This window comes from Glycine soja, chromosome 1 (assembly GCF_004193775.1).
Source record: "Glycine soja cultivar W05 chromosome 1, ASM419377v2, whole genome shotgun sequence".
Taxonomy (NCBI): domain Eukaryota; kingdom Viridiplantae; phylum Streptophyta; class Magnoliopsida; order Fabales; family Fabaceae; genus Glycine; species Glycine soja.
The window spans coordinates 55,841,640-55,865,762 of record NC_041002.1 but is presented as its reverse complement, the minus strand read 5'-3'; the positions used below and the strand labels follow the sequence as shown (position 1 = coordinate 55,865,762).

General features: G+C 32.9%; 3 protein-coding genes across 4 annotated transcripts; all 3 read left to right on the top strand.

Moving 5' to 3' along the window:
- Nucleotides 1-329: 329 nt before the first annotated feature.
- Nucleotides 330-1,866, top strand: LOC114425380 (ethylene-responsive transcription factor ERF061-like). The gene has a single exon (XM_028392299.1). The coding sequence runs from the start codon at nt 585-587 to the stop codon at nt 1,539-1,541; it is 957 nt and encodes a 318-aa protein (XP_028248100.1). The 5' UTR covers nt 330-584; the 3' UTR covers nt 1,542-1,866.
- A 13,489-nt stretch (nt 1,867-15,355) lies between these two features.
- LOC114425364 (MYB-like transcription factor ETC3) lies at nt 15,356-19,207 on the top strand. Of its 2 annotated transcripts, none has more exons than XM_028392287.1 (3): nt 15,356-15,522; nt 15,757-15,841; nt 18,577-19,207. In XM_028392287.1, exons 1-3 carry the CDS (start codon nt 15,492-15,494, stop codon nt 18,698-18,700), a joined length of 240 nt encoding a protein of 79 aa, XP_028248088.1. In that variant the 5' UTR covers nt 15,356-15,491; the 3' UTR covers nt 18,701-19,207. The 2 variants fall into 2 exon arrangements, with proteins under 2 accessions (XP_028248088.1, XP_028248082.1); XM_028392281.1 differs by having other exon boundaries at nt 15,362-15,522; nt 15,754-15,841.
- Nucleotides 19,208-21,799: 2,592 nt separating this feature from the next.
- On the top strand, nt 21,800-23,727 carry LOC114425360 (probable WRKY transcription factor 41). Its single transcript, XM_028392269.1, has 3 exons — nt 21,800-22,284; nt 22,376-22,504; nt 22,599-23,727. The coding sequence occupies exons 1-3, from the start codon at nt 21,971-21,973 to the stop codon at nt 23,122-23,124; spliced, it is 969 nt and encodes a 322-aa protein (XP_028248070.1). The 5' UTR covers nt 21,800-21,970; the 3' UTR covers nt 23,125-23,727.
- The last annotated feature ends 396 nt before the right edge of the window (nt 23,728-24,123 follow it).

Sequence of the window (24,123 nt, the reverse complement as noted above, 5' to 3'; positions counted from 1 at the left end):
ATTCTATAGTGTGTTTAGATTGCGATTGGAATATTCCCAAAACTTTGGAGAAAACCCAAAAAGTTTGGCTTGTACTTTTTTACTCAAAACCATGATACTAGGTTTTGAATTTCAACTAAAGTGCAATAATATTCAAAATCAATGCATAATTACGTACTGATGCAGTAGTGTTAGCCTAACTAAGTCAGGGTATTTCAGTCATTTTGGGGTCGCAAGCCAGGTCACAGAGACCATTTGAGACGAATGAAAGGATCACGTTGTGTGAACGGGGATTTGTTGCGTTGTACGAAAGTGCTTCCTGTTTCTATAAATACACCCTGGCCATGGTAAGAGTCCTAGCATACTGTTTGAAACCCCAAAGAGCCATTACTCATATAACCATCCTCTTTCTCTCATCTTTTCTTTTCCACATAACCTGCAACTTGTTTCGTTGATCCTCACTTTTTTTTCTTCTCGGGATCACTTCCTCCTAAAGCTACAAAAACTATTTTTGTTTCCTATATAGCAGGGAAGAGGGACCAATTTTTTTCGGTGACCTTCTTCCAATACATTGGCTTCCTGGTGGACAAGATTTTGCAAAAATCATGGAGGGAATGCGAGACAGAAACTCACAGCTTGAACTCCAAGACCAAGAGGGTACTAATATTGGGTCCTCTTTGTCAAAGCTGATATTAACAAGTGGCACAAACACCCTCGATTCAATTTTCTCGAATTGCCCCACAACAACAAATGGCAGCACTAGAAGCAACTCCGTGTTGGATTATTTAGAGCCCTTTGGGTCTTTGGGGTATGAGCCTTTGGGGTCTTCCGTGTACCTCCGCCAAAGGGACATCCTCCAAAAGTTCTACCAAGAAAGCCGAGGAAATGGGTCTTATAATGTTCCCACTTCCTCCTTGAGTAATTCGTTGACGAACCCTTGCAAGAAAAAGCTGTACAGGGGAGTGAGGCAGAGGCACTGGGGCAAATGGGTGGCGGAAATTAGACTCCCACAGAACAGGATGAGAGTGTGGTTGGGAACCTACGACACCGCCGAAGCTGCTGCCTACGCCTACGACCGCGCCGCGTACAAGCTCCGTGGAGAGTACGCGCGTTTGAACTTCCCCAATCTCAAGGACCCCACCAAGCTAGGTTTCGGTGACTCCGCCAGATTGAACGCCTTGAAGTCCTCCGTCGACGCCAAAATTCAAGCCATATGCCAGAAGGTCAAAAGGGAGAGAGCCAAAAAGAATGCCGCCAAGAAGCTTCACAATAGCACTGACCCTAAACGCGGCCAGAGTGAGAAGCCCTCCTCCTCGTCCTCGCCGTCGCCGTCGCCGTCGCCGTCGCCGTCGCCGTCGATTTTTAACGATAATTGGGCGAACCAGTTGTTTTCTCCGGCCGTTTCGGAGGATGGGTTTTGGAAGGGGGAGAATTCGCATTCGCCGGCCTCGGTTTTGACGGAGTGTCAAACAGAGGAAACAGAGTTGTTGTTCGAAGGTTGTTCTCTGGCTAGATTGCCTTCCTTCGACCCCGAGTTGATTTGGGAGGTTCTGACCGTTTAATTAGTTGATACTGTCTTCCTTTCTTAGGTTACTACTTACAGCGAGCGCTCATGTCATGTGTATATGAAAAATATATATTATTAGTGTGGTCTTGTTTTGTTTGTCGGAATGGGAAGAGGTCCTTTAGCGTATGCCTGTGGTTTCGGCCTTGGTTTTTTGCTCAAGCCTTGCTTCAGGGATTTTCCTATTGCACTTGTTGTCAATTGTGATAGAGTTCTCCCTCCATTATGAATTTTTCCTATTCACAGCACTTTTTTGTCTGAAACTGCAACCCTGTTCTTCACCATCCATAATTAATACTACAATCCAATTGCAGTTTAGTTCTTCTGATTACTTGTACTAAATTTGTCTCAGGATATAAGATATTTTACTGATCTCCTAACATTAATTGGAACTCCGCTTGTAAATATTCTGTTTGGTTGCGTTGCAGGTTCGTCAAATTAAAACCCCTGCTTGCTACACGAGAATTGTCTCCAAAACAGTATCTAATATGTTGGGTTTGACGCTTAAAGTGGGACGTAAATAGTAGTTAATTAGAAAATCAAATTTAAGGCTATATATTATTCTAACCTCTTTATGTCAAAGCAACACTTCACTTTAATTTTTTCTATCAAAAATACTGTCGATTATATTCCTCTTAGACCAAACTGTTATTGCTAACACTTGATTACTTTAATTGTGAATACAAATTTATTTAGTATTTATATTGATAAAAAAATGTCTTTTAACCTAATATTTTGTTGATGTTTAAATAAGAGCTTCTCTAATTCAATTGGTTGACTAAGTTCGTAAGGATTCTTAAAAATTTTCATGAGTTCTTAATTATTGAAACAAATGAGGATGAATTTTGGATTGCTTGTGTTAACGATCGTTATATAAGTAATTGTGTCTTAACAATATAAATTTATTTTTCTACCTTAGAAAAGTAAGTTATAAACTTTGTTAAAAAATTTAGTATTGAAGTGAAAATTTGTTAAAGATTTTAAATCTGATGTGATATAGTAGAATTTAAAAAAAAATGAGTTAAGAAATCATTTAAGATCAGTAACACAGGACATACTCTTTTTAGAAATTATATATTTATTTGTGTATTTGAAATTGCTTCTTTATAACACTTATTTTTTTTAAAAAAGAATAAAAATAATAACTCAATGGAATCATTTTCTCAAAAATTAAAATTTCTCAAATATGTTGCAAAAGTATATTTTTCTTATTAACATGACTCAAGTAATATATTATGTCAGAATTAATTTTAAATCTAATATATTTTTTACACATAAATTAATTTACTCAAAATTTAATTTTACAAAATGAAATTTATATAGGGGTGTAGGATTGTTGGCGGGACTTACAACGCAGAACAGGAGTCGTAGTGTGATTACAGCGATTTTATTTTGATAGGAGGTGTTTTGTGACTTTGTTGTTACACCTTGGGAGGCAAAGGCTATTTTTTGGCAAATTGACTTCAGGGAGTTCCTTTTAGAAACTAATTTTCAATTAGGATTGGTTTTGAAACATTTTGTAAAGGGGGTCTGTTTTGTATGAATATTTTGCGGAGGGGAATGACAAAACACATATTTCACCAAGACGAACAGCAAAACAAGTGTATATTTTGCCAACAGAAACAACAAAATAAGTGTAGGTCAGGTTAGGTGCAATGTGCAGCGCGTAGGGGTGCAGTGTGCAGAGTGAATTTCGCCATCCACATTGGCGAAATAGGTGCAACATGTTGATTTTGTCATCCTCATTGACGAAATAGGTGGTGCTGTTACTTTCTTGCACCATTTAAATTTCGGCTCCCCACCCTCTCCCCCTCCCCTTTACATAACACCCTTCCGTTTATTCTGAGGGGAATGACGAAACACATATTTCGCCAAAAGGAACAGCGAAATAGGTGTAGGTCAGGTTAGGTGCAATGTGCAGCGCGTAGGGGTGCAGTGTGTAGAGTGGATTTCGTCATCCACATTAGCAAAATAGGTACAACATGCAGAGTAGATTTCGCCATCCTCATTGGCGAAATTGGTGGTGTTGTTGCTTTTTTGCACCATTTAAATTTCGTCCCCCACCCTCTCTCCCTCCCCTTTATAATATTAACATATTAATAATAAACGGAAGGGTGTTATATAAAGGGGAGGGGGAGAGGGTGGGGGGCCGAAATTTAAATGGTGCAATCAAGCAACAACACTACCTATTTCGTCAATGAGGATGACGAAATCCACATGTTGCACCTATTTCGCCAATGTGGATGGCAAAATCCACTATGCACACTGCACCCCTACGCGCTGCACACTGCACCTGACCTGACCTACACTTATTTTGTTGTTCCTATTGGCGAAATATACACTTATTTCGCTGTTCCTCTTGGCGAAATATGTGTTTTATCATTCCCCTCCGCAAAACGCTCACACAAAATAGATCTCCTTCGCAAAATGTTTCAATTTACCTTATTTTTCATTGTATTTGGGATATGATACTCCTTATACTAAGTAAATAAAATCTGTTTTTGCTGATAAAAAAAATAAATTTATAAATTCTAATTAAACCAATGACGACTGTCGATTTTATTTAGTCGATCACCATCACAGCAAACATGTTTTTCGTAATTGGGTTGGGGGTATTGTACCTGAAACATGTTTTGGGAGGAGGAATTTTATAATGCATCCCTTAAGTTTGCTACATGCTATACACTGTAGCGAGTTTGTGTGAGGTACATTTTTTATTTTTTTTCAATCGGCTTTGTGAGGCACATGGCAACTATTATCCAGAGTTTAAGTGTGAAGAAGGACTCCTAGAAGTCATAACACATACGTTAGTGCGTTACTTGAATAAGTTGACAATAGAATACAAGGGAAAATGGGCTTGATGATAGAGAAACCTCTATATATCAAGCTTGGAAAAAGCAAAGGAGAACTCAATCTCTTGTTTCTCTTCAACACAACTACGTAGCCCCTTGTGATTGCTGAGAAGAATAGACAAGCTGATACTGGCTAAACCTTCATGCAATTGTTTCCATAATTCGGTATGATTTATGTGAGAATTATGTACAAACAATAAAAGCATGTAAGGCTCAACTCAAGGCCTGGAGGGTTTGCTTACCATCTGCAAATGCATAATAGGAAAAGTATTGATGGACATCCAATTTGTCATTGCACACTATGAGAGACACATAAAAGAGAGAAAACTATAAATATTATAAGTATTCTGATGTGATATATGATGAAAGAGAGAGAGACAAATTATAGATATTAGTTAGATATTTAAAAAGGATGGATATTTGTATATTATTATTTTATATAAAAATTTAAGAGATATAAAATGACGCAGTTTGAAAACTTGTATACAACATAAAAAGCTTATGTCGTAAGACATCAATTTTAATCTATTATTAGCATGAAGAAATAGCCTTTTCTAAAGGAGAAGCAATAATCGTAAATATATGAAATGTCAAAATGCTAGCTGATTTGGGACTTGATAGCAAACAAAAATGAATTTCTATATGTTTTCACCAACATATTGGACCTATCCTTGACTAGTATATATGTTGCCCACATACATGCCCACATACAAGCAATGCAACCAATTTAATTTGATCAGAAAATTCTTAAAACGAATACTCAAAATCACTGGAGATTTGCATGAACATATTTCAAATGCATTCACACGGTTGAAAACACTTTTAAAATAAAGGAGTAATAATATAAAACGAATACTCAAAATCACTGGAGATTTGCATGAACATATTTCAAATGCATTCACACGGTTGAAAACACTTTTAAAATAAAGGAGTAATAATACAAAATAAGTGTAATTACCAAAATTCAGAGTAGACACATGTTAGTGTGAATGTGGATAAGATGAACTCTTAGATTTTGCATGTCAAAATCAGAGTGACCTTTATTAAGAGGATAAAAGACTTTGACGTTTAAGTAAGTAAATTAGGAGAGTAAAAATGAGTATATGAAAAGAGTATGAGGGAGCCTATTACTTAGTGTAGAGTGAGAGTTACAAGTCTTTATTTGTAGGGACTATTACGGTAATGTAACAATCTTTGTAGATAATGTTAGAAATATAGTGTAATTTAGAGATGATTATTTACCTGCCACGTGATAAGAAAGAAAATAAAAATATGAATAAGATGTTAGAGATAATGTGTCTGTTGAAAGTTTGACGGCTAAGGACTGGACGTTCGTTCTCTTTTGACAGGACTGACATGAAAGATTGACGTGTATTCTGAAATGTCACATAACATATCACACGTATTTTGTAGATCATGATCATTACAACAATAATAAAAAACTCTTGTTGCTTTTTACAATTGTAATTATTGACTTGAAGGTCAAAATTTTTGCCAATCATGATCATATATGAACTTGACTTAAATGATACCATGAAAATTCTAGTTACTTTGGCAAATATTCTACTCTACTAAACTAGTGCAAAACTCTACCATAATCGAGTAACCAAACCAAAATTACTATGAGATTCTAGAAAGGAAGGTGAAAGAACGCTGATCTAGCAAATAGGAAAATACTAAACGTCTATGGTCTATCTCATTTTATTGAAATAATTTCTTCAAAACTAATCCTATCACAAACTTAATAATAATATTCTCTTTAATGATATTAACAAGAGATATGATATTTTAATTGGACATATATAAAAACGTCTCTGTAGAAAACTCAAAACGGATTGTTTGATTACTGAATGGGCTGGACCAAATGAGAGAAAGGACCAAGCTTGAATTATTTTTAAGTTAAAAAATTTTTGGGTCGTAAAGCTTTTTAGGCCTTGTTCTCATGTTTGGGCCATCTTCGGCATTTTCTGGTAATGGGTTCAATTAAATGGGCAATGAGTGTCCCATTACCCACAGTTGGCAATATGCGTGAATAGTCCGCATCACCCAATAGCCCAGCCCTCACGACTTAACTAGTTCACTTCAGATTGCTATGCACGTTATATTCGTTTAAAAATTTCAGCCCAAACTTGCAAATAATCATTATAATTTATATAATCGCTTACCTAATTACTGTAACTGAAATCATTATTTAAATTGGCAATTATAAATGATTTATTTTTTTGTTGATGGATAAAAAGTCAATATTTATGTATAAGCGATCCTAGTGCTGTTCGGTATGTGCATAAGAAAGAGATTAATAGAGTAGAAGGAAATGTGATAGATGAAAAATGGGAGTGTAATTAGAGGATGGACTTTTGGTTGAGTAAATGGGATCCACACACTTTATCCCGTATTTTGTGGCTGCCTCCATGTGAACGGGATCAGAATTTCAACTAAGAAGAACCCTCTTTTTACCGTTGACTCTCTCCTTCCAATGGAACAAGTCTAATATTATTTTTCACAGATAGGTAAAGTGATATCCATGCACCAGTTGACTGCTTATCGGATGAGATAATAAAAAGGAAAATAAAATAAAAAAATTAAAACTATGTTTAACAAGACATTTCAATTCGTTTTTACTGGTTAAAAAACTTGTTTCAATTTTTGATAAATAAATTTTTTTTATAGTAATTTTTAACATCTTTTAAACATTATGAAAAAGTATTTTTTAAAATGTTAATTTCTAGTTTCTAATTTTTAACATCTTTTAAACATTACGAGAAGTATTTTATCAAATACAGACTAATTTTTCAACTATTAGTTAACTTTTTCGTTAATAGCAAGCTTTCCAGTTAATAGCACGCTTTCCAATTTCTAGTTAACTTTTTAGCTAATTTTTCCGAATATAACCTAAAACAAGAAAAATAAAAAATTTATTTTCTTTAATTTTAAAATATATTTTTAAGATGTGTATATAAAATAAAAAACTATATATATTACACATCAATATTTTAAGAGTAAACCATGAATTTGATTCTTAAGTATCAATCTCTCTTAAATGGTTTTGAAACTAAGAAAAAAAATACTAAGAAGTCCTAGAAGCATTAAAAAGTATATTAAGTAGCCTCTTAAATATTAAAAAATCTTTTAAATTAGTCCTTCAGTTTTACTGAAATACATCAATCAAGAAAATAAAATGACGAGTATTTAATTATTCAAGATTACTTAAGCAGTTTTATTACTTCAGAAACTATTATAATTTAGTAGAGAGGTTAAATGTTTGACGAAAATTTGGTGGTTTAATCAATTATTTGAATATTCAGATAATTAAACCCGAGGAAGAAGGATTTTAAAACGAAACCGTATGTGTAGAAAGGCATGAAAAAGAGACATGTGCATGTTTCTACAGGACCAGGACCATTGTATAAAAGACATGATTAGTAGTGTGAACTGCTTGTTGATGGTGATCATATATAAAGCCTCTCCAATAACTCGAACGTTTGTTCAACAGGGCCAAACCTTGTCCATCCACGTTGACGGAAACTGAAAACTGTCAAAGGAAGACGCTTAGATGTTGCTGCAGATGAGAAGCTGAACAAAAACGAAAGGAAGCACATGCTAGCGGAGGAACCAAAGCCCTTTCTCCATTGTCATTGTTAAATTCAATTTTAATTAATTAATGCACGTCACTGGAACTCATTTCGATCTGTTTTATGTCTCATTCTCTACTTTCTTCATGAAGAAAATCAAAATAAAAAGTATTTTAAAAGGCTTATTCAATAAATAACTTAGTAAATAAAAGTTATTGTAAACAGGTTTTTTTTATATTAAAATTAAACAAAGATCATTTTGACAAAAGCAATCTCAATCTATACTTGACAATTTTAATTAGTTTGATAATAAATAACAATTTTTCTGTGTGATACTTTATGATTTTAATTTTGTGTTTAAATAATTATTCAGATATAACGTCAGCAACATCAACTACATGTTTCGTAGGGTGCTCATAACAGTTAATTATATACATGATTTTGAATCCAAGATGATTTAGCTTTCATTATTTTTAACTCAAATAAAATGGAAATGGAAAACCTGCAAGAAAAAAAAAAAACACTGAAAAACATCATCCAGAGGATCAAACCCGAGACCTAATGCTATCGAAACATGAGTTTGCCACTGCACTATACTACATGCATTATGCATTTGCTACACCCTGATGATCTACATCGTTAATTAATCTATCCTTATATCCAAAGGTAACAATGTCTGACCTAGAAAAAGACATCGATTAAGCCTTATTTCAGCCTTAATATCTTGTTAATAACGACAATATTTCACGTGGGATCAAACATGCTTTAGCTGGAATAATTAACAAGAGAGGTTAGCCTTTAGCAGCAGCCTTGAAGGACGATAACAAAGAATTAAAGCAACTTTAAGTCCTCGATGGCATCTTTAATCGATCACATAAGCGTTAATGCAAATATTTATGTTTCCTGTTTGACATTCCCTCCTTGTCTTGTCCCTGTTTCCCCTTTTTTTCATTTTATCGTTTATAGTATCAAACTATCAAAAGTCCTTCTATTTCACGTGTAACTTCCTTGTTACATCTTAAAGGGGATAAATTATAAAAAAGATTAGAATAAATCTTTAATGCGGTCCTTCACTTTATTAGTTGCCAAACTACCTTTACAATTATCTTATATAAAAAAGTAAAAATAAGAAACTATTAATATGAAATGAAAATAATTATTTGCTTCCATCCTCGGACTTTGGTGATTATCAAAATTAATTATCTAACCTTTAATATTCTAAATAAGTTTTAATAATTTGTTAAGCAAAATAACTAATTACTATATTGGATATAATAAAAAGGCTTAATTAGTTCCCATAAAATTATATATCAAAGTTTGAATTATTTTTTTTATTGAGAAATATTAATGGTTAGTTTTTATTCGGAGTGGATGAAATTATGTTGAGGTGTGTTCATATATATTTAGTATTTAATCATTTTTTGGGTAGGATTATTTTTTTAAAAAGATACATGTGAAAAAAATATATAATATTTTTTCTTCTAAAATCTGATTTTATAAATATTATTATGAGATCTCATAATAATATTTATAAATTCTAGAATTTATAATTCTACCTTATTCATTCTGACTTGACAATGATGCATGATTTTTTCTCGTATAAGATCACCACGGAAAGAAGAGGCAGTTAGCGTTCTTGAAGATGGAGTTGACCTTTAGAAAATAAATTATATTATCTTAATAACTTAAGAGATTAAGTAATTTAGAATAAAATAAAAACTTGATTGAAGAAGAAAATATAGGTTAGATGCAATAGGAATGGGGTCATTGCAGCAGCTGCCTGTACAGTTGTAACAACTCGACAAGTAACAATCCTAAGTCCTAACTACCCATAGAGTGTTCTTGGCAACCATCCATCATCACCAACCCATTTACATAAATCCTGTTGTATGTGAACACTTTTCAGAGGACTAGCGCTCCTCCATTCTATTCTCTCCTACCTGTCTGTTTAATGAAAATTTATAAAAAAATTTCAATTATTTATTTTATTATAGTTTTAAGAGAAGTTATCGAAATATAAATAGGACGAGGCAAAAATTTATTTTAAAAAAAATTTAGTATGCTAAATTTAAACCATATTTAAAAAAAAAAAACATAGTTATAGGCTTTTGTTTTTTTAAGTTATCGATTGTGTTATAAGAATATTGACTTAATAATTGAAGAAAAAAAAGGAAGAAAAAAGATGTCATGTGTTCGAATTATTTTTCCTAACATTCTAGTAAAGTTAATAACTAACATTGGCTTAGGAAAAAAAAGTAGTCAATTGTGTTACTTATTTACTTGCTAAATAGAAAAACTCAAGCCACGTGAATTTAAAACATCATTCTATTAATTTTTTTTTATATAATTTTGATGTAGAAATATAATTTCTCTCATCTTCTATTAATAGAAAGTTCTTGAACAAATTTCTTAAGAAATTACATGTTTGTATTTTATTCGACAAAAGTTAAAGAGAGGATAATTAATTTAATAATTATAAATTATTAATATAATCATAAATAATTATTGGTATGATTGTTTTATTTTAAATGTTAACAAACTTATGGTAGTTTGTTAATTTATTTAATAGTAAGTGTTTTATATTATCAATTTATAAACTATTTTTTTAATAAAATATTATAAAAAATAGAGAATTTTATCAAAATTAACCATGTATTTAGATTACGTTTATCTCTTTGTTCAACTCGATCTCTTCATTTGGTTTGATCATAGTTAATTATTACACTCTGATTGATTTGGCTAGGTTAAACTGTTGGCTCGAGATTTGGAAGTCTCATCGGTCTCTAAACATGTTGAAATGGGGCAAATTGCCTCCAAGGGGCTCCTTTTACAAAGTAATTCTCCAAATGGGGTTCTTTTTAAACAATTTCCGGCATGAGTCTATTTTCTACGTAGGGTGCATGCAACTTGCAAAGAAATTGCCAGCAATATTGACGATTTGACCATGTAGCGACACGTGGAGGGAGGAAATCGCCAGTAGCTTTGGCGAGATACATGCATGAGGAAATCGCCAGTCAAACCAGCGATTTAAGGCTGACATGGCAGGTCTCGCCAGGGGCAATGGCGAGACCAAACTGCTGCAGTTCAGGCTAGGGCGTAGAGGACCAGAGGCTAGGGTGTAGGCTGATAACTGCTAAATAATTGTATTTTGATAGTAGAAAATAAGGCAAAATTGTCTTTAAAAATAATTATTTAGCAGTTATTTGCGCTTAAATATTAAAGAATTGATGTTTTGTTGAATTTTGGCTGCAGATATAAAAACTGGAGGTGTCACAAGCAAAAAGGCCAGAAAAATTGAAGAAAAGAAGAAAATCTGAAGCAGGCCCAGCCCAAGACGCGCGCTGAGTGTGCGTCACGCGCTAAGCCCATGATCCAACAGAAGTGCGCGCTAAGCCTGCAACACGCGCGCTAAGCCCGCGATCTAACAGAAGCGTGCGCTAAGCCTGCAACACGCGCGCTAAGCCCGCGATCTAACAGAAGCGTGCGCTAAGCCTGCAACATGCGCGCTAAGCGCGCGATCTACACGCGCTGAGCGTGGGGGTGTCGCGCTGAGCGCGCCTACGAAGGCCCAAAGCCCACTTCAGCAGCCAGTCCAAGGGACAGAACACACCACGATAGAACCCCCTCTCCTAGGGGTTTCATTTACTCCCTTCCTTTCTTTCACCCCTCTTCTACTTGTAAAGCCCTCAATGGCCATGAGTGGCTAAACCCTTAGTTAGGGCCTGGCAGGCCTAGAAGCCAATGTGATGTATGATGTACTCTTCACTATTTATCAATGCAATACCAGGTTTTTCTTTCCTATTTTCTTTTCTGTTTTTATCTTGCATACTCATCTTTATATTCTGTTAGGGGTTAGAGGCTCGGGAGATGATAACTTCTAATAGAACAAGAAGAAAAGATATCATAATAAAATCATTGCATTATGCCCATGCGTCAAAGCAAACATCTAGAATTAGAACTTCATGCATTTTATCTATTGAGTCTTTGCAAAGGCATTTGGGGGATAGATAGGTAAAATAGGCTTGTCATCGTGAGGCATCAGGGGCAAGTAAATGAATAGATGTGGGTGGGATAAAATCACCTGAATTGGTAAAGAAAAAATCATAAACTCATACATCCTAGGCAGATAAGGCAAGTCAGTTCCTAACACTATTTCATCTTGAATTTATCTTTTATCTAAATCTTTTATCTTTCTTATCTTTCATCTTTTTCTTTATCTTTTAATTTTATCTTTAATTCTTTTATCTTCTAATTTTATCTTTAAATCTTTTATCTTTTCTTTACCTTATCTTCTATCTTTCTTTATCTTTTATTCTTAAATTCTTATCTCTTGCTTTTAAATTGGGTTTGCATTAATCTAAGTACAAACAAAGTCCCTGTGGATTCGACACTCGGACTTCCGAGAACTTTACTACTTGTAACGATTTGGTACACTTGCCAAAGTCATAACACAGGCACAGGTTAGCTTGGTATCGCCAATAGTATTGGCAGGATATGGGGTTAGCTTGGTATCGCCATTACCCCTGACGAGATCAGCTTGGTGAATAAAAAGACTGTGTTAAGGAGAGAAGGCATGCATTCATCTTCCTCGTGTGTGTGCCTTTTACGCTAGTGCTTGCAAGCTTTCTTATATTCTTCATCTTTTCTTCAGTTCTTTGAAAGTTGGTAAGTTAGTTAATATTTGTTGCATTTTAATTATTTAATTGTTTCTATTTTAATAATTAAGTAAATTACTTTAGATATTATAAAGTTTATATGTAATGAAATAATAAATGATATTAAGTTCTTGGTTTTAGTTATTACTTTTGAATGTTGTTAGTTTTAAGTCTTAGTTTTATATGGTAAGTTAATTAAGTTATTAGTTTGATAAGGTACGTTCGTTTTAAGTCTTAGTTTTATATGGTAAGTTAATTAAGTTATTAATTTTATAAGGTACGTTAATTAAGTTATTAAAGTTCGGAAATTTTAAAGTCACTAAAAGAAATGATCAACACTAAACTAATTTAAGACAACAAATATTACAACATTCTCATATTCAAAATTTATTCAGCACTTTAAATAATTACTTCAAATAATTTGAAAGTTGAAAGCTCACAAAATTAAAAGTTGAAGGCTGAGAAATTTGTTGAAGGTTGAAAAATTTAAAAGTTGAAGGGTGAGAAATTTCAAAGTTAAAGGGTGAAAATTTTGAAATTTGAAGGCTGACAGAGCTGAGAAAAAATTCGAAGTTCAAAGTTGAAGGGAGAGAAAATTTCTAAGCTTCAAAATTTTTGAAAGGCATACTAAAGTATGGCAGCAGGGTGCCATTTAAAGGAATTTTTCAAGACCAAACTCGCCAGTCCCAGCTACGTGACCAACATGTTGTCCCGCCAGTGAAAGTGGCGAGAGCCACTGTGCCTAGCTGTGCCCTACACCTTGCCCTAGTCTGGCGCGTCTGAACCATGCATGGCTGTGTCGCCAACAGTGGTGGCGAAATCACTGGCTATTTCGCCAGTGGTAATGACTACACCCATGCCATGTCATCTTCAACCCGTCAATCAAACCAACGATTTCATCATCCGCCACGCGTCTCCACCTCCGCTATCTTGTCGTGCATGCTTGTGGGATCCCTTTAGCCCTACGTCTAAAACGAACCCCCCCAGAAATTATTTTAAAAAGAGATCCATACTGGAAATAAGTTTGTAAAAGAACCCAAATGGATCAATTTGTCGTTGAAATGGACCTGCACATGACTCAATACAATTCAACTTTGAATAGGGGATTCAATTCACTTGATGAGTCATGCATCTTTTTTAATGGTTGGACATCGTCACTTGAAAAAAAAAAATTCAATTTGTACCTCACTTGTGTTTAAAGTTTGGTTACATTTTTACCGAAGTAATCGTATCTTAAAATTTTTGATAAAGGATTGTCACTTTCAATTTTCGAATATGTTGCATCCTCAAACTATTAAGTCCAACTATTTCGAACAAATAAAAAAAACAATAAAGCATTTCTATATTCACTGGAAAATAAAAGCTTCGTACGCATCTAGGCAATCTACTTTCCACGTTGAAGCTTCATTCGATCATTTCAACATTTCACCATGATTTGTTCCACAGGTAAATAATTGGTCAAATGTAGAATCTACCACGGAGACAACTAGTCGCCAGGTTGGTCAAAGTCGCAAAGATACATCCACGGTAAAAAGTGTCTGTCTGTGTTATTAAAAAGTGACTTTTTATTTTTATTTTTTTATGGTTAATATAAAAACTCTTTTGTATAAAAGAAAGAACAAGGATTCTAATATCAATATATTTGAATTGTGTGCATATCTTACTCTTACGTAATATTCTCAATATATATTTCGGTAACGAAATCTTTCTGGGCGAATAGTCTAGTCTATGCCATGGCTTTCTAGAATCTATGAACTTAAGAAAGGACCATTAGCATCAACGAGCGAGGAGAGCTCTCTTTCGACGACATTAAAACAAGTTTCTAGAATTACTTAATCCAACCATACTCTAATTGGATGCATCTCTTCGTTTATAACGTCAGCAATAGCGCCACTCAGTTATAATACCATTTCTTGTCCAATTCTCCAAATTTAATAATTAAATCAGAATTCAATTATTAATGCTTCAACACAAAAAAAGATATCTACTCGTCAAACTCAATTTTATAAAGTGCGATCGATGGTTTTGTACCAGCCGTTCCCACCATGTGATGTATCCACCAAGCAGTCATTTTTTAAAGGTACTTTGGCCTTTCAACCCTCTGCCATATATATATATATATATATATATATATATATATATATATATATATATATATATATAAAGACCAACAAATTATCCAATCTACTCCTAGAAGATTTGACAGGGAACCTTGGAAAATTCATTCGTTGTCCGCAAAATTCTTTACAATCATTTTATCGTTTATCTAGATAAATATGAAGTAGTGGTATATTTAGCGTATACAGTCATGTACGTCGGTGCCATAAAATAAATATAAAAATAAATCTCATAGATTATAACAGGTATTTTCGATAATAAAAAAAATTTAATCCACCCAAAAATTTGTTCTCCTAACTGCTTGATCGACGTGTACACGTTCACTATTTTTTGAAGAAACTGTATTTTTTTACTTGACGTGGATCTGACATTTTCGTTTATTTAAAATGGAAATCGTGAAATATTAAACAAAACCAACAACGCTAGGGGATTTGTATATCTCTTCTAGAAGGTTATACTATATATTAACATTAGTTTGACTGACCCAGGAGCAGAGCCAGAGCTATAAACAGTTATATTGTTCATTTTTTTATTAATACATTTTATTATGACTGTATATTTTTTCTTATTTATTAAAAAATAATACTCCGCACTTTGAGAAAGTACTGTAGAATTAGATGGTAGCTATAAGTTATCTCACGTTTCCCCACTTTGAGAACAAATTATCTTGAACTCCTCTGATCAGCAGTCTCTGCACCCCTCCCTCCTTGTTTGTATCATATCAGGCAGCTCAGAAGGCAAAGATAGATCCATGTCCACCACCGCAACTACAACCTCTGAAGGTTTTTTTTTAAATTTCATTCCGTGCTACCATTTTCATCAATTTATTTCTACCTCTTGCACTTTTGAATTGTCTATATATACCTTTCGATCTCTCTTTAATTATATCTGAAGTGGGTCTCTTATTTAATTTATACATGTACTAATTAATTAAGAGATTGAACATCGGCGAGATGCATCCATAAGTAGGAGTAGGATATATATATTGATAAATGTTTAACGTACGGATGCAGAAGTTAGCAGCAATGAGTGGAAAGTCATACACATGAGCGAGCAAGAGGAGGATCTCATTCGCAGGATGTACAAGCTAGTCGGGGACAAGTAAGCATATTTTATAATCCCTGCATTTTGTTTCTTAGTCCCCATTGCACCTACACTACTTTGACATGGATTTCCGTTTCTGCGCATTAATTTAACTCGAACTATATACATTGGAATTAGCATGAGAGTGATTATGTGTGTTATATATACTAGTATAATATTAATCTCTTTATTATATATTTCCAGATGATGAATCAATGTCTTTAATTTGCTTGTTATAGCCTATAGGAGATATACTTTCAGCTTTTCTTTTATCTTTTCGATTTATTTTAACTAGTGGGATGAGGTACAATTCCAGAAAGTAGCCTGGGTGCTGCGACATAGATGAAAACAGTCTTCTAGCTAGCTAGCATGCATCCAAAAAGTTTTAACCATGGGTGCACCTAGAATTTTTTTAACCATGGATCAAGTCATGCATGCGTTCTATATTTTGATTTAAAAGAAAAAACGAATCAATGGTTATAATACTAGATGTATGCACGTATCCATTCAGCTTAACCTTTGGGGCGCATCTTAGAATTCACCCTGCAACAAGTATAGTTTAGTTTAAGGACACATGCCAGCCGACCTGAACCTTTGACTATTTGGTAGTAATAAGTTCTTCTTGTACCAAATGGTTAGAGACAGAAGTCAGTCAGAAAGAAAATAGTTAATTACCTCACAAACCTATCGTACCAAAACATATCTCTACTCTTGTGTACTTAAAAAGCCGAGTTCTATATTTTGATCAGTATGGATTATGGTGTATTTGGTTAATTAGGTCAGAAGTCAAAGTAAAATAATGAAATTAAGTGAGAAAATAAAAGAAAAGGAAAAAAATGAAACGATTTTTGGATTATTTTATAAAAAAAGAAAAAAATGTGTGTAAAATAACATAAATACCTTAAGTAAAAAAAAAGAAGAAGAGATAATTTAGTGTGTTTTTGTCTTTCAATTTATTATACAAGTGACAGCTTTGTTCCTTTTAGCTTAAATCCGAAAGAAACACTATTAATAGTAGGAATCGTGTGTAGTGGCCTGTTTTCTTTACTGGGAGAATCCTTCCTCTTCTTTTTCTATCGAAACAAACAATTAATGCGTTTGAATCAAGTCTTATTTTAAAATAATTTTAAGAGAGAGGACATGTATTAACATATGGTTACTTAAACTTTTCTTTTTGAATTCTATACATAGAATTAAGGACTTAAAGTGTAATAGAAAATTTGAATACTAACAATATTTTAATCTTAAAAACAATCACATTAAAAATCTATTGAAGTTTAAACGATAAAAAAAAATATTTTTAACCTTTTCAAAATAGCATCCTAAAAATTTGAAACATTATTAACAATTTTTTAAAATTATTTCAAATTACAAATATTTAGATGTATTTTCAACACTCCTTTCTTTTCTGTTTTTCTAAAGGCTTCAACCACTCCTCTTTAACTTAATATATATGGACATCCAATTTAAATTTCATGTTTCAAATTTGACTTTATTTCTTTTGATTTATGTATAACCTTATCATCATCGATCTTTATAGAGTGAGATGAGATCACATCTACATTCAATTTTAAATTTTCCTACGACTCACATGTCTAGTTTTTTATTCTTCCAATCATCTTGAACTTCTCTTTCATTTTTTGTCAATTGTAGCTTCGTCATAACTTGTATGTTACATGATAACAACATTGTACCTTTGATAGATGTTTGAAGGTGGCCTAGTTCCTCTTTTAGGTTCTTCATCCTCATCTTCATTTTCTTTGAACATTAAGCTTCTTCGTTATCTTTGTGTTCTTCTTTTACTTCTATTCCTTATTTTTTATCTTCTTTATTTGTAGTTCACTCATTCCTTAGCAAATATAAGGCAAAGCTCTTACCTTTCATTTGAACTTTGAATAGTTCTATGTCATTTGTATATCTTTAATAACACAAACTTTAATAACTTGTATGCTCCATGATAACATGGTACCTTTGATAGATGTTTGAAGGTGGCCTGGTTCCTCTTATAGGTTCTTCATCCACATCTTCATTTCCTTTGAACATTAAGCTTCTTCATTATCTTTGTGTTCTTCTTTTGCTTCTATTCCTTATTTTTTGTCTTCTTTATTTGTAGTTCACTCCTTTCTTAGCAAATATAAGGCAAAGCTCTTACCTTTCATTCAAACTTTGAACAATTCTATGTTGTTTGTATATCTTTAATAACACAAACTTTATATTCAAACAACATTTTATAACATTTATCCAAAAACTAAATAACATTTAATTTTTTTAATTAATTTTAAGAACAAATAAAAATCAAAGATTAAGTTCAAAATAACTTGAGTGACTTTTAATTGCAACTATATTCCTTTTTTTGTTATTGTGTGCTTCATTTCAATTTTGAATTTGAAAATATATAACAATTTGGTTGCGATATGTGAAGAGCTTTTGATCATAAGTCATGTTTTTCACAATCATTGTTAATAAGCCAAGTTTTTGTGGTTTTTTTTTTTTTTGTAGTAAAGCAGGCCATTGCAAATGGTTATTACTTTTTAAGTTGATCCTCAACAACATTGGCCTTTCCTTGTTGTTTCTGAGACTTTGATATTTTCTTCATGTGTCCTAATATCTTGTGTTTGACCTATCAACATCTCTTTTGAGGATGATTAATTGGATCATACTTCTAACATCTAGTATATTTATTTGTAGATATAAATGAAAAACTTCTCTTGTTCTTTAGTAATTTATATTTGTATGACTTCTCTATTTAATAGGTGGAATTTGATAGCTGGTCGCATTCCCGGTCGTAAAGCAGAAGAAATAGAGAGATTCTGGATTATGAGACACGGCGATGCTTTTTCTGTTAAAAGAAACGGAAGTAAAACCCAAGACTCGTGATTTTCTCTGGTCATGTATCTTTTCTGGGCATAATTCTGCTAAATATATAAAATTGGGTTAAATATATTTTTGGTGTCTATAAAATTTCTTTTTTTTTTTTGGTCTCTGTGAATTATTTTGTATATTTTTAGTCTCTTGTTTATTTTTTTGTTATCAATATCAGTTTCTTAAATTTTTTATACTTTTTTCTGCCATTTTTAATCTCTTTGATAGACTGATATTTATGACGAAAAAATTAATAAATGATTTGAAATAGTAAAAAAATGAAATTTCATTAGAGTTAAAAATATATTTAACCCTATAAATTCTGTTCTAAATCTTACAGAATTATCGTCAATTGTATTTCTTGTCGTTGAGATGAGAATTAATGTACACTTTCGTTAATCGGTCATGAGTATCTCATATAGAAGCTATGGAAAAGTTTGCATGTTGGTTTGTATAAAAGAAAAAGGTGTGTATTAGTCTGATTTAATTTGAGTGATTTATTTGAATTTATGATTTTTTTCATTTATGTTATGGGGATAACCCCAACGATACATAATAGGTTGAGTTCTACTAAGCTATGCCGATATATAAAAGAGAAGCCACATATGTGTAATTGTCGAGGTAGGCCATGTAACGCAAATAACAAATAACATTTGGCATAACTGATTTTCCCATCAAAAGGCCCCAAGTGGTCTATAAAGACAACTTTGATTCATTAATAACAACACACACTCTCACTCATAAATCTCTCTCAATCACGCTCTTACATTCCGGTGATCAACATCATAACAATTTATATATCGTAATACAAATAAAACGTATGTGCGGAAGTTTCAAATACATTTTGCTATAGAAAAACTGTAGAGTTACATTACCATACGAAGATGATATTCATGAAAGTAAACTTTTAACTTACTAAACCATGACTTGTTCAAATAAATAAAGAAACTCTAGAATTTGTAAAAAAGAACATTAGGATTTTTAAACAAAGAAACTTTAGAACATGATTCTAAATCATGACTTAAAGTAGCTTATTGAAAATAAACTTATATGTACCAAACAAGCTTAAATGGTCAAAGTAGCTTATAAGCTAATGAAAGAATTTATAAGTTCCTCAAAAACCTTACTATAGGCAGAAGTATTGTTGAATTTTCTATAAAGTTCCTAATGAAATAAATGATAAAAGTCAATTAATAATATTCATGATTTCTTGAGATAGTATAGTCCTCTTTGTAACTCACAAGCTCAATCATCTTCAAAACGTTGGAGTCCTATAAGTTGTAATGGTTAGTTTTGCAATTTAGGTCGGATATCAATTAACGAACAGAAATGAAGTTAAAATTTAGTTTCAATATGTTTAAGACATTAAAGTGTTAAAAATAATGTGAGAATTGAATTGTAACAGAACATATCAAGTAAGTCATTATATTAGGCAATTTCACATTAATAGAATTGATATTACAGAGATCGACTAACAAAATGAGATGGTGTAACAAACATGAACTATGTCAGAAAATTTAACTATTGTCATTGTTAGACAGTTTTACATGAATGAGATTAATTATTATTATTATTATGGAGAATACTAAAGATTGTTGTGTAGGCCTCAATGAATCCAAAGATTCAATAATACAGTGTTCAATAATATAAATGCATCTAAAAAAACATTGTCAGGTATTTATTCTAATATCTATAATTTCTATCTCTTTTATCTCTGTCTCTTTTCGTGTAAACCCATCGAGATGTGAACGGAACATTTTCCAAAAGCAAATGGCAAACTACTTCATACCAATAAACTGTCTTAGGCCTTAGCAAATTTTTTCTTTGTAATTGTAAACGGATATTTTAGTTTGGTTATTAAATATTTGCATGATTCACATGCCAAATATGGTGTAACTGATGTCATAAGATTTTATGGAAATCAGGCTCTGTAATTAACTTTGGGTATCTCTTATACCCTTGTTATTAGTATATATTATTTTTCGATTAAAAAAAACTAAGGCATGAGTTATATGAATAAACTTAACATGATGAATGGAAACAATTTTTTTTCCTCTCGTTGAATAAACTTCGTTTGACAACAATACAAATGGAGCCTTAATTAGTTTGTTTGATTTCATACTAATGAATCACGTTGAAATATCAAATAAGATTATTTTTGCATATTTGATTTTACATCCAACAACTAATTTTGGATCAAGAAATCATTCTGAGTTTAAATAATTTTATGTAAATTTTGTGTCAAGTCAAGAATTTTATACTAACTTATTTTATAATAAAAATATTTAAATATAAATTACAACTCTTTAAAATTAATTTTAATCAAAATTAGTTTCATCTAAATTTGATTTTGTAAACACTTATCCAAATACACAGTAGATCTACCGCTAGCGTCATTGGATCACAAAACAACATCTGGTGCTGACGTTGGGGCGAACGGAGATGGCGTGATGCCCCCAATGAATAAATAAAAAAAAAATACTTAATTTATGCTTCTAGAAATGAATAGTTTTTGTAAAAACAAAATGAGATTTATATATTAATAAAAAGTGTCACAAAATGTGACTTAAAAAAATACATCAGCATGAAAATATAAAAAAAAATAGAAAATAAAATGCAATTAACCTAAAACAACAAATAATTAAATAAATAAAAATGAAATAATAATATATTTAGTCAAAGTATTCTAGAAATTCTCCTTTTGTTTGTTTCTTTGAACACCTCACGTTGATTTATATATTTTTGTCTTCTTAAAGGCTCAAGGATGTGGAATGATCCCTTTGTTTTTCACTTCTAGAAGACGATATAAATAGAGATTGACGGGTGAAAAAACAAAACAGTAATGGGATGAGTTTAAAGCGACAACGCGTAATGACTAATGGGGATTGAATATTCTCTGGTCCGTGCTCATCATTCCAACTCTGACCTTCAAATATCGATATTCCATTGGCAAATTAGGACCAATCATTTATCACCATCACGCTTACGTGTACTTGACTTGGTCAGCATTCTATTACTCACTTACAAAATACCAGTCTCAGTCAAACTTTGACTTATTTCCAACTTAAAATTAATCTCCTAAGATAGATACATGCATTAACCATTAAATAGAAGCCCATCCTTCACTTCATTCAGCATAATAAACACTGCTCTCTCTAACCTTTTCCCCAAACCAACTTACACTCAAAGAAAGCTTGTTCTCCTTCTGCCTAGTAAGAAGCAACTTGTTTTAGAAAGAAAAGAAAAACAGTGTCATTGCTCTTTGGCACAATAAGATAATAGAAAATGGAAAGCGACAGGAATTGGGAGCAGAACGCACTCATCAGTGAGCTAATTCAGGGGTTGGAGGTAGCAAGAAAGTTGAAGGAAGACTTGAGTTCAGCCTCTTCGGTTGACGCTAGGGACTCACACTCACTACTGCAGAGGATATTGTCTTCTTATGACAAGGCTTTGCTTTTTCTAAGATGGAATGAATCAGTGTCCATGCAACAACCAACTAAAACTTCTTCACCACAGTCACCACTATCCATTGACAAAACTCCTCTGAGGGAAGACGCTGAAGAAGATCATCAAGAACTTAAACACAATTCGAAGAAAAGGCAAGTTTTACCAAGAGACTTCTAGTAGCACGCATGAGTATTTAATTAATTATATCTTTTTATATTAACACTGGTAGCAATTTTGTTTCAGAAAGATGATGCCGAAATGGACGGAACATATTAGAGTGAAGATCGAGAACGGCGTTGAAGGACCCCTCGAAGATGGTTACAGCTGGAGAAAATATGGACAAAAAGATATCCTTAGTGCAAAATATCCCAGGTGCGCGAGTACGAGGGAATGTAGTTTTCTTAAAAAAAATAATTTGGTCCCAAATGAAAACAATTAATTAACAATAGATTGTTACATGTTGCAGAAGCTATTATAGGTGCACCTTCCGCAAAACAAAGGGGTGCTTTGCCACAAAGCAAGTGCAGAGATCAGAAGAAGACCACACTATCTTTGACATAACTTACCGAGGAAGTCACACATGTAAGCGAAACGATGCCGTTCTGCCGCCAAAGTCACCAGATTATACACAAGACGGCTCCTTGACTGTCAAAACGGATAACATAACGGCACCTTCCGCTTCGTTTGGATGCATGGCGCAAGATAACTACCACGACTTATTTCCTTCTTTGGTCTTAGAGAATGATCCATTTTTTAGCACCCTTTCCCAAACATCCTCGTTATCTGCAAACACACCTGAATCAAATTATTTTGTGTCTCCGACTTTCCTCGAACATGAATTCGATGGGGTCTGTAACAAGCCCTGCCCTGATTCTGAACTTGCCCGGCTGGTTTCAGCTGATACATCAATCACCAGTTCTCCAATTTTCGACTTTAATTTCTCGCTCGATGCAGTGGGAATTGATTATCCAAATTTCCCCTTCAATATATGAAAATATGGTTAGCATTTGCAGAAATTGCACTTGAGAATGAATTTCATACTATTTTGTAGAAAGTATGGTTAGCATTTGAAGATGATGTATAACACTCCAGACAGCACTAATAAATGCCCCTGTAGTTCATTCTGAATAACCACGTTACTTAAGGGTGGTTTAATCATTTTAAATAACGAATTCTCTTTAAACAAAACCCATTTTATTTAGAATCATACATCTGAATTGATTGGGCTGTCTAAGCCCCAGACAATCACCAGAAGCACCCTATACACCTACAGATTAACCCCCAGACAATCAAAATAGGGGAACGGTGTGTGATTATGCTGCAAAATACGGGAAGAATCTAGAGAGTTTGAAGGCTGACTTCTTAAGGGTTAAGAAAGTAGTGTGAATTCACAGAATCACAGAGGAAGCAGCAAAGCTAATAAATAATAATAGCCCATTTTAAGCTGATTGAACATCGAGTGACGAAATTAAAATGTTCATTTGCACGACTGGTGCTTATATTCCACGGTCCTTTAACTTTTTTCTTAAGTTAAAAAAAAAAATACTTTCCCCGTGCTGTTGTATTTTCATCCAATGCAATTTAGTTATATTTCATTTTCTCCACAACCTGTAAACACTGTAAAGCACTAAGGGTTCTATTTCATTGTTGGGCCAAAGCCCATGTCAAGGTAGCTATGATGCACCCACAATCCCACAAATAGTCTAATAAAATCGTAATTTTTAATCAATATCAACCAATACTAGAGTGTTCAGAGAGTATATCCTTAACTTTTCTCTAAAACGTGTATTTTCAATATAGCATTAAGGAAAGTCTTATCGTTAAACAAGCTACTAGAAAGCGAATGCATGATTTGTACAAACGCCACCCTACATCGGTGAGAGCAAATGAAATGCGCATCTAGCATACAACTTATTAGCTATGTTAGACGTCAATCATTAGAGAGTCAATTATGGTTAGAAAGTAATTGGTTGTTGGTTATGGTTGGTAGT